The following is a 10,811-nucleotide window of genomic DNA, read 5'->3' as shown; positions in this document are numbered from 1 at the left end:
CTAACATGTTTTGAATCCTCCAAAGCAAGAAACACATAATGTAAAAGAGCTTTATTGCACAACAAGACAAATTCAATACTTACATGGAATCAGGCATTGGCTGATTGCACTTAAAGCTATTTGTAAATAGATAAATTAATGGAATGGTATTTAGTGGAACAGCACAATTCTGAGCAACCATAAACAAACTATTCAAAAGATGACCTGGAAGCATTAAGGATGCACACTGACACTAGCAATTAAGAGCCAGCCTTGCCTTTTTCTGTCCATACTCTTCGTCACTGGCAGCCAAGGCAAGTTTGGTGAGCAAAAACGTTGGTTACTGTGCCGCAATACAAAATTGTAACAAAATCAGTAGATTAAGTAAAATATAATCATCAGTTCGACACTTTTGTATAAAATCCAGTTAAGAAACAGACCAAAATTTACAGACAACAAATACAAGAAAAAACAACTGATCCATGCATAAAACACAGCCAAATTACAACACAAAAACATTACAATTAAAATTATAATAAAACAACACTTCCCTCTACAAAAAAAAAAAGAACTAATACTTGGACATGGTACACTGCACACATTCATATGATAAGAAATGTTAAGTATGGAACTGACAATTTAGACTGATGATAAATTAAAGCTTCAACACCAAAACAGATGGCTGTGTGAGAACATGTGTAGGAGGAAGCCTACAAAACAACACCATAACAAATAAGTATAGACTTTTAACGTGGTTCCATCAATTAGTGATGCATAACTTCCTTTACCCAAAACTAACAATATTACTTCAAAGAGAGCAATTCTTGGATTGTTACCATGAACAAGAAAAATGAGTCTTTTGCATTTCATTGAAGGGAAAATATCAGCCATGTCATAGGGCTCTGCTGCTAACCACATGAATCTAATAAAATAACATTTAATAATATGATTAAATCATAGTGCATTTATTTCAGGTACATGTGCTGCAATTGTATAACTGCTTTCATAATCAGGTTACCTGGTAAGAATTGCATAAAATGTCGTATGGTTAGGAACCATTGAAATTCACAAATTAGTCAGGTTTAAACAAAAAACACTGATAAAATCAGCCAGATAATGTCAAAAATAATATTTTCTGACTTCTTTCATGAGTAGAAGAAGTTTAATTCAGAGATTCCAACTGACTGACTGTCTTTTTAAGATGCTTGGCCTCACAAACACAGCCTACAGGCTCTGAGAAAGTTAAAAAGTAAACTTTTTCAGAACCCGATGAGCATTAAATTTTATTTAAATATAAATTATTCATTTATAAATAGTGCAAGACATTTAATTCACAAAAACAAAATTGTAAAACCTCGCGTTGCCACATCATGGCATTGTTTAACATTTTTCAAGTAACATGATACCTAGAACCAGACGCTGGGTTTGGAATCCAAACCCACAGCTGAAGTGGATACTTGAAAGCCTTTTCACACTGGACTCAATTTTTCATCTCTATTTGCTGTGTTTGTCTGGCACTTCTACTCTGCACTGGAATGTACTGAGTTCTGCCTTTGCTCTCCAGATATTGATGTGTTTTCTGCTTCCTCTGATGCAAATTCAGCATCATCAAGCCCGGTGCCAGTCACCTGATTTGCTGTGAGATTGCTCCACCAGTTGGTCAGAGCACCTTTTGCTTGATTAATAGCTCCACCTATAAATTTAAAAAAATTAAAAATTTGAAGGTAGAATGCAAATTATCTTAAAATTCAAGGCTCTATAACGCACTTACCAACAACTTTGGTTGTTGAAGCTACAGCTTGTGTAACTTTCCTGCCCCCCTCTGTGTTTTGCATTGTACTGTAACAAAGGTAACATAATAAAAGCAAAGAATCTTAATCTATGAATGAGGCAAGGACATAAAGCAGAACACTTACTGGCTCACTCTGAGTTTTATGTCTGCTGCAGAGAGTTGTCCAGCAAATGGGTGACCAGGATTTAATTCTAAAATGCCATTATGATCAGAACCAAGCCATGCCTGATAGTTTGATGTACCTTTCCATGCTGTTACAAAGGCATTGTTGAATTGATCTATTTCTCTGCAACTCTCTGAAATTCAATTGAACTCAAATTGATCATCTATGTACACATATTTCAAACATGTAAAACACAGAGCAACACATAATATTACCTTGTAAAAGAGATGTCCGCAACAGGCATAAAAGATAGACACGAAACTGTGCCCTGATCCATTCATCCCCACCTTCCCAGCCAACTCCATCAAGGAAGACATCATGCCGCTCTTCTGCTACATGCCGCACAAGGAAGTCTGCAAATCGCAAATCTTCTGTTGTTAGATGCAACTGCCGCCTGAGAACTGGGTCTTGAGTTTCTAGCGAAGCTGTCTCAACCTTGAAAAGTATAATGGCCACTTAAAATCAGAGAGTTATAAACTTAAAGAAAAAGGAAAATACTGATAATTTTACCAACCTCAACCAAAACATCCATTAACTGTCGTTTCTGTTTAAATAAAACATTTGTGGCCCCTACTATATACCCACGGACATTTACATCAAATAGTAAATCCATATACGGTAAGGATAAATATGGTAAACATAAGTAACCCTGATAAAGAAAGGTATAAAGGGGGGTAGATTAATAGATTGAACAATAAAAGAAATGGTCTGAAAAAAGAAAAAAAAAATTCACCTTGGAAAATATTTGTAGGGGAGTTCCACATTCATCGGCATTTATTTGAGCAATGGCTGTAAGATTGTTCTGCTGTCGACTAGCCAAGTCATTACTTGACCAATCTCGAGGCAATGGCTCCATACCTACTAGTCCAACAGTGGATGTAGTAAGAGAGGAAGGGGCAGAAACTGCTGGAGTTTGGTTGTACTCCAACTCATCTTTGGCAGAAATATCCAGCCACTTGTTTTCATCTGTGGCTTCTGTTTGGCCTAAGTTTTCAGGCTGTTCATTATTTTCAGCTATGCTATTCCCAACTCCTGAGTCTGTAGAGCTCACATCTTGAGTAACAGATACTCTCTCTGAAGACACATCCTCATTGGCAACAGTCCTTTCAGCAAACTCTTTATCAGGACTATCTGCAAAGTGGGGTATAGGAGACAAGGGTCTAGACGGGCTGAAACAGGAAAAGTCAGAGTAAATTATAGAAAGATCACAGCAGAGAACAAATGAATCGTTGTAAAACTGACATTAACTTACCGCACACATGCAGACTCAGTCAAGCCCCTTTCAATCATTCCTGGATGCAAAGATAGCAGGGATAAAATAGTAGAACACAGCGGTTGAACAGGTGAGCGGTAAAACACAACCTTCCTCTCCAGCAGTAATAACTTGAAGAGGATAAGTGCTTTGTGACGAAACTGAAGTATGAGATCCCTTGTAGACAGCCCTGTAAGATAGGGTAATAGGGTATTTATGAAATAATTCAAGAATTAACTGATAGACAGTAAATAAGACAAAAGAAACACTGAGCATACCAACAAAGAGCTGTGGTGCTGACTGTAAATCATCAATTTGTGACAGGCAGGAATTGAGGTGATGGTAAGTGTCTTGCAAAAGAGACACCTTACTAAAATCACCTTCATCAAAATACGCATGTGTAATAAGCTCCATCTTCACTTGAATGTGACCAAAAAGAGGGACATCACTTAACACACAAACTGACTTTTGAACTGTCCCTCTTGTCATGTCAGGGGTGCGTTGCTTTAATTTCTAGAAAAAAAAAAAATTAAACAAAAAACAATAGATTTGTGATGCACATACCTGTCTTTTAATTTTAGAAATATTATATCACGACATACCTCTACAGGAATTTGCCTGAAGCATGAAATGCCATAGACTGTCTTTCGTGGGTGGGTGAGACTAGGGAGGTGAAAATACACAGTATCATCATCGTAGTTGTGTGAACCGTCAGGTAGGGCTAAGGTGGGGAGGTACTTCCACCCTGGGGGGCATTCTGTTTCGTCCTTGGAGCCAGGTACCAAAGGAGGGAAGGAATATTCTACCTAAATCAGAGAAAATAACGAGTGCCGTTAGGTTAAGCTGTCTGACAGGTGGAGGAGACCTCCTACTGTTTAAAACATGACTGTGCATAGAAATGACTCATATGTCATCAGTCAACAGAATGATGTCAATAAACTAGTGTGACTCAATCACAAGTCATCTCAGAAATCTCAGAAATAGATTAAATGTCAAAACCAAGTACCTGTCAAACAAAAACATTCAGCTGAGAAACTCAGTTTCATGACAAACGTCAGGGTGACTCACCCCCACCTTGTCAAGTTTTACATACCTGGCATCCTTTCTTGTGATGAAAACCAACCACTAAGACGTGTAAAATAGGATTAACAAGGTGAGATTGCTGCTCAGAAGCACCATCTCCCTCTTCCATGTCGGCCATGTTTGTACATACGCCTTGTCACACTGCGCATTTGCATTTCCGTCTGCCTTTGCTCCTCCCCTCACTTCCCCTCTTGTGCCCACGCTGTCTAGCAGAAAGCTTCTTCCAATTTCCAATCTATTGGTTCAAGTTCCAATATTTCCAGCAGGAGGCATTTTAACGGCGCAAACCTGTGCGAGGTACGGGGCATATCCATGGCGAGCATACCGCCAGTGATGCTTACTTTACCAGAAGCACAGGAGGAATTCCATGACTTGTTACGAAAACTCAGGGACCCTCATAACCAAAGGAAACTCATTGATTGGATTAAGTACAACTGGAGAGAAGGTATGGGTGACTATTTTCGATGTTACATTGAATTGTAATAATGTATAATGTTTGTGCATGCATTGAGTGAACCTACCTCTAATCTGTTCATGTCTTTCCTAGATGATGATGAGTCTCCTGAAGGTATATTGAGATCTATAGCCACTGATATTAGACTTCATTTGCCAATTGAAGCTGTGCTTCCATCTGAAAAAATCATACCACCATCCTCTGGTGAAGTAAGTGTTTCATTCTTCATCGTTATTGTTACGCTCTTGATAGCTATTGTAACAGGGAAGGGGGACATATGGCTCCGCCACTACTAATGATGTTTTTAATTTACCGTTTTTCAGAATGCTGATTGTGATCCTAAATATACCCGACATGTAGATTCATTCTTATATGACAATGGACTGTTGCATGAGTTGACTGCCAAAGGTGTGATTGAATCACATTACTGTGTGCAGTGCGGGTCTACTAAAACAAAATCACTTAGTAAGCAATTTAATTAAAATCCACCCCTGCATCCAGTTCCTGTATCCAGGAATCCTGTACTGTATTCCTGTACTATTGCCTGTTCCAACGCTAATTTACTTGGTTATATTTCAGCATTTATATCCCATTCTGCTTCTCGATCTCAAATATCCTATATGTACAATGTTTTGCTACCTCCTTTAGAGGATGACAAAGTGTTGTTGGATGTTGGTTCTCGTCTGGGACCAATCTTATATGGGGTAATAAGGATGTTTTTGTTTCATCCTCTACTTAGAAAGTTCTCTTTCAATAAATTATATCTACTTATACTTTTTTTTCTTTTCTCCAGGCATATTTGTATACAAATGTAGGGAAAATATATGGCATTGAAATAAATGGAGAACTTTGCAGGATGCAGAGGGAGATTGTAATGAAGTATGGTTTCCAGGTGAATAGTAAATTTTAAGTTTTTTTTTATTCTGTGAATTTTGTAAAGTTTTCTCATTGAACTGATGTTTTTAAAACTCCTTTCGCTTTCTGTGATCCGTAGGACCGGATTGAAATCATTGACAGCAGCATCGAACAACGTTTTGACCTGCTGGCAACAGCTGACATAATTGTCTTGAATAATGTGTTCGAGTTTTTTATGGAATCAAATGATCAAGCGAAAATGTGGAAACTCATTTATGAGCATGTGAAGAAAAAGGCTCTACTAGTTACATGTCCTGCCCTGGATGTTACCATGGAAAATTTGCCTGTATGTTTAGTACTGTGCTATGTTGCTTCTAGTTTTAATTCACTTCCAATTAATGTCTTTCTTATTTTTTTTAGGGAATTGGGATTGATTTGGATAAATGGGTTCAAGAATTGGATGTATATAACATGGATGCTCCAGACATGCCAACTGATGATCCTGAATTGAAGATGATACATCTTTATGAGGTTACTAACCCAGGGAAGAGTAACTGATAGAAGCATTCCCAACCCAAAGATTGTACATTAGATGCATGTTGTTTTGTTCTTATGTTGGGTTCTTCTTAATTCTTCTTCAGTTTTGTTTTGCATTTTATTATGTTAAGATTTTGACTGGTTTTTTACTTGATTTGTAAGGCTCTAACATTTCCTAAAACATTCTAGTTTTAAGAGAGATGTATGTGTCTTTCCTCTACAAAGGAAATATTGATGAGAAAAGGATCGGACCATTGAATCCTACCCCTTTGATGGTAGTAGAAAGGCTTTCTACAATGGAGAGGTACTGTAGTATATTCCAAGTGATGAATGTGTTAAGTGAATGTTCCCCCATGGAATCCAATCTTAGACAAAATGTGCAAATGTGACAACATAAATTATTTACAAGTCAATCATTTGTTCTATCGAGTATAGTATGAGAGTTGGAATGTGTTTAAAACGTGTAATTGCAGTAAAAGTGCCACAAGTTATTAAAATGTTTTTTGGGAAGATTCTTTTTAATGCTTTTGTAACTTAACTTATTTTTACTTATGCTCTGACATCTTCCAAACAAAAAAAAAAAACAAAAAAAAAAACTGGGTTTTACGGTTACATTCAAACTTTGCAGCTTAGTTGAAGAAACAAGTTTGGGTAAAATAAAATTCATAATCCTATGAACAGTTATACATAAAGTCTCACTTCCATTTAATGAATTCCATTTGAACGTGTACATGAATCATGTACCAAAATAACTTAAATTGACCATGGAAGAAAAACAAAAATCTGTCAGAAAATACACGCAAACATACATATTTACACCTATCAAACAACAGAAGTAAAAACACAATTGATTTGAATGGAAATAAAATAAATCCATTCCTCTGTGGGAGCGACTATAGTCATCAATAATAAATAAAAATAGTGTTTTTGAGTGGTATTAAAATTTAAGTAAAAAAAAAAACAAGAGTGGTTAACAATCAGAAAAGAAAGCAAAAGACCAAACAATTTATTAACAATGGCTAAAAGGTACTCTCAACTTCCGAGCCTGCTGAAAACATTCGAACGAACAGACACCTTCCCTGGCGTATTTTCAAATGTTACCCTCTTAAAAGAACCACTTGCACTGCCATTTAATCTAGGTACCTCAATCCTCGGAACCCTCTTCACACTAGCAACCTGAAAATATTAGAGAAATTAAAACATGCAGACTATAACACTTAATGTGAAGACCTCAAACCAAGAGTTGAACTATTACCTGAAGTGATCTGGGGGGGTCATCGACACCAAGTCTGGATTTCACTGTGCGATTTACATCATTTTGGTTTCCAGCTGAAGATAAAAAAGAAGTCTTAATTGCATTAAGAAGTGTTGCTACAAGAAAAAATAGATCAGAAGTCACGTACCAAGTATGCCCGCTGTCCTCACTCCTTGAGTCCTTTTCATAAGAGGTACAACTGTTGCCACCCGTTTAACTTCAGTTGCTTGCTTAGGAGCAAACACTGCAGAAGATGATCTCTTCAATCCATACTCTTGTTTAGGAACAGAAACAAAAGTGGCAGAACGTTTCACCACAGTCACCTCTTTCATGGTACCTATCCTACTTTGAACATCTCGATTTGTACTAATCACTGAGTCAGCAACCATAGAGGAAGTCTCTGTGAAAAGAAAATCAACAATAAAATAAAATAATGAAAGTGAAACAAACCCAGACACAACTTGGAATATTTGGACATACTTTGAACAGGAATAGGAGCCTTTGACACTGGCTTTGAGGATACATTTTTTAATATGCCAGCAAAAGGGAGAGTCCCTTCAGCAACTGCCAAGGCAGATGTAGATGAAACTTGCTTGTCTCCTAATCTGCTGAATACTGAGGAAGCCTGCTGAAAAATGCATAACAAAACTTAGCATCGCACACATTTCTGATATCTAACTTAAGTCCCAAAATTTATTTGATTTATAATTTTTATTACCTTGGCCTTCTTGGCAGCTTCTAGGCCCGTGACAGTGAAAGTTGGGTCAGAGGTAGTACTTGATACAGCTGCAGTCAAGGGATCAGCCCCAGGAGAAGTAGATCCCCCTAACCGATCAAAAACTGTCTTCTTGCTTGCAACTACAAAAAAAGCAAAAATAAAATATGTATTAGAAAGAATTTTTTACATCAGTACAACGCTAGAAAATAAAATTATTACTTACTTTCTTTTTGCTTGGCAAGAATCTGTTGGCTCCGAGGGGTTGATCCTGATGGCATCTTGATTTTATATCCACCTTCATGTTCAGGAAGAACACGGCGAACTTTTTTGATTGGAACAGGAACATCCTCATTTTCAAGCCGTTCCACTGATGGCTTCGGCCTAGATATTTCAGCAGCTCTTCTTTTGAGTGGCTCTGGAAGTCATCACAGAGAAAAGTCCCGTCTCAATGTTTTGCATTTAATGGTGAATTAAATTAGTTGTGTGATAATTGTTTTTGGGCAATCGCAGGCAACAGGCAAAACTTTTCCAGCACCCCTCTAGCCCAAACATCATGTTTGTCCTGGCTATCTATACCCTAAATCAAGGCTTGGATTGAGAGGAGATAGTATGGACAGTCTCCTGAATAAAAAAATATGGGGCCATTCAAACTCACCTGCTGGAGTGACTACTTTCTTGGCCGGAAGCTTCACAGATGCCAGTGTCTGTGACGAAGAACTAGGACCTGCACTGCGTCCAGACAATAACGGCTTGGGGTTGGGATCAGATATACGGGAGGACACTGAGCAGATGAAAAAAATAACAATTAATAAAATGTTAACACATATTGGTTCCAAGGATGATAAAATGATTTGCAAGTTACTCACCAGATACTTTTTTTGGCGGTGAAGGAGTAGATGAAGATTGTGACGATGAAGAGGAAAACGAACTGCTTGATGAACTTTCTTTCGGTGCAGGTTTCACAACTTTCACAGTTTTGAGGGTTTTGGCTGAAGGTGAAGAGCTGGATGTGTCTCTGAGATTCGTGACTGGCTTCACTACACTACTCGGGCCTTTGGCAGATGACAGCAACTTTTCATGGGTGAGCTATGAATAACATTCACATTAGAAACAGCAAAAGTTAAATAAGGCTACAATGAAAAAAAAGATAAGAGAGTTCTGAATAAGATGCGAACCTCTTCGTGTACTTGACGAGCATGGCGCAGTATGGCAATAACATCTCCCATTAAAGTGATACCCATGTCTCGAAGGTACTCTTTGTTGAGGTCAAGGAGCATATCCAACTGTATGCGATTATCAGAAAATGTAAGAGCATATGTCGCCGCAGCGCGTGGTGGAATGCCCGCTTTGGAGAAAAACTTGATCCATTTTTCTGAAAACAACAAATGTAATAAATCGGCGTAGTAGTAGTAACTTCGTACATAATAAACATAACCTAAGATGCTGCTGTTCACAAAGCCAAAAAGTCCACTAAGACAGCGAGGTGGCTAGAGGCAAGCGTCACATTGTTCAAAAAAATAAGGAATTAATGGAAAGAGGAGACCGAAAGCTGTTCAAAGGCCTTTGTAGAATACTGACTGAAGAACTAACATTCCTGCCGCATCTCAGTGCAAAAATAAAGTGGGGTCGAATAGTTCACAAGTATATCTTGAAAGAAATAATGTAACTTATTCAAAAGAAGCGAAACTTACCCGTACTAACTTCAGCCATTTTCAATTTAAAATGCCCTTCGACATACAAAAATAAATATAAATAGTATCTGAGCTTCTTCTTTTCCTAACTCGACTGCAAGCGCGGTTTGCGACCTACGTTGAAAAAAAAATGCAAGGCAGACCCGACCCCTGTGCGAGACTACTTTTATGGAAAATTCATGCAGTTTCCCTTTTCGGTTTCACGGCAGCCAACCTAAACATCACGGAGATTCGAAATTTACTTATTTTCCTATTCCTTTATTCCAGGAGATACCGAAAAAGAACCGATTGGTGTTTTCTGCAGCCAAATCTCTAAAGATTGGAATGTACAATCTTGTATAAAGCGTCCGATTATAATCAAATGTATTTGACATTGGAGTAGTGTTGCGGAATGTTGTACTGAGTGCATTGAAATAAACCGTTTCCTTTTGGCTTTGAAGTGCTAAATGTCTGAAACTCTGAACTTGAAACGTCGACTGACTGTCCTAAGGATCAGCCAATGCCTCTGTTTAAGGTGTTCCATTCAAATTCGCCTACTGTCGGCTTTCAAAACTCGTCCTTGTTGAGCACGAATTTTTTTGAATTGAAATGAGTTAGGAACTGCCCAGATACTTGGTCCGCGTGCGAATGGTGTTTCAGCACAGACAGCCAAGGCGGCCAATGCATGGCACGTTCGAGCTAGTTCGAGCCGACCCAACCCAGCTGCTGCCGCCTCCGCCACCACCACGGAGCGAGTCACCGCCGCTACCGCGGGGTGCTGTCGGTACCGTCTGCAAATTGGCAGAAGAGGGGAAAGGGGAGGGGTGTCTTTATTTAGGCGTTTCGTCTTGACCTTGAGGCGAGGCAAGCTGACTCTGTGGCAGTGAGAGTGAGGTGAGGTAGCTATGCAAGACCCAGACCGGAGTGGAAGCCCCGGCCCCTCCGGCCCCTCCGGCCCCGCTATGGAGGGTGGAGGGGGGAACAGCTGAGCGTAGCTGCGCGCGGCGTGGCGGTGTCGGGGGCGCGGAGGCACGGCCGCGGGGCGCGGGCGCG

General features: G+C 39.0%; 3 protein-coding genes across 4 annotated transcripts; 1 reads left to right on the top strand and 2 right to left on the bottom strand.

Annotated features, from left to right (window-relative positions):
* Positions 1-36: 36 nt before the first annotated feature.
* Positions 37-4,526, bottom strand: LOC117640086 (late secretory pathway protein AVL9 homolog). Its single transcript, XM_034376322.1, has 10 exons — positions 4,280-4,526; positions 3,789-3,992; positions 3,465-3,699; positions 3,187-3,376; positions 2,668-3,103; positions 2,449-2,583; positions 2,150-2,369; positions 1,896-2,067; positions 1,751-1,818; positions 37-1,672 (listed from the first exon to the last, which is right to left on the bottom strand). Exons 1-10 carry the CDS (start codon positions 4,385-4,387, stop codon positions 1,500-1,502), a joined length of 1,941 nt encoding a protein of 646 aa, XP_034232213.1. The 5' UTR covers positions 4,388-4,526; the 3' UTR covers positions 37-1,499.
* Positions 4,443-6,644, top strand: LOC117640121. The gene is made up of 7 exons (XM_034376387.1): positions 4,443-4,714; positions 4,817-4,932; positions 5,047-5,188; positions 5,303-5,427; positions 5,517-5,615; positions 5,718-5,924; positions 5,999-6,644. Exons 1-7 carry the CDS (start codon positions 4,582-4,584, stop codon positions 6,134-6,136), a joined length of 960 nt encoding a protein of 319 aa, XP_034232278.1. The 5' UTR covers positions 4,443-4,581; the 3' UTR covers positions 6,137-6,644.
* A 147-nt stretch (positions 6,645-6,791) lies between these two features.
* Positions 6,792-9,939, bottom strand: LOC117640094 (uncharacterized protein C19orf47). 2 transcript variants are annotated; one of them, XM_034376335.1, is made up of 10 exons: positions 9,780-9,939; positions 9,264-9,460; positions 8,955-9,174; positions 8,744-8,869; positions 8,312-8,503; positions 8,089-8,228; positions 7,851-7,998; positions 7,519-7,770; positions 7,371-7,444; positions 6,792-7,291 (listed from the first exon to the last, which is right to left on the bottom strand). In XM_034376335.1, exons 1-10 carry the CDS (start codon positions 9,796-9,798, stop codon positions 7,148-7,150), a joined length of 1,512 nt encoding a protein of 503 aa, XP_034232226.1. In that variant the 5' UTR covers positions 9,799-9,939; the 3' UTR covers positions 6,792-7,147. The 2 variants fall into 2 exon arrangements, with proteins under 2 accessions (XP_034232226.1, XP_034232235.1); XM_034376344.1 differs by having other exon boundaries at positions 7,851-7,995.
* Positions 9,940-10,811: the final 872 nt, after the last annotated feature.

This window comes from Thrips palmi, unplaced genomic scaffold, assembly GCF_012932325.1.
Source record: "Thrips palmi isolate BJ-2018 unplaced genomic scaffold, TpBJ-2018v1 HiC_scaffold_1, whole genome shotgun sequence".
Lineage (NCBI taxonomy): Eukaryota > Metazoa > Arthropoda > Insecta > Thysanoptera > Thripidae > Thrips > Thrips palmi.
Note: the sequence above shows the minus strand (reverse complement) of the source record. Positions and strands in the feature narration are given on the sequence as shown.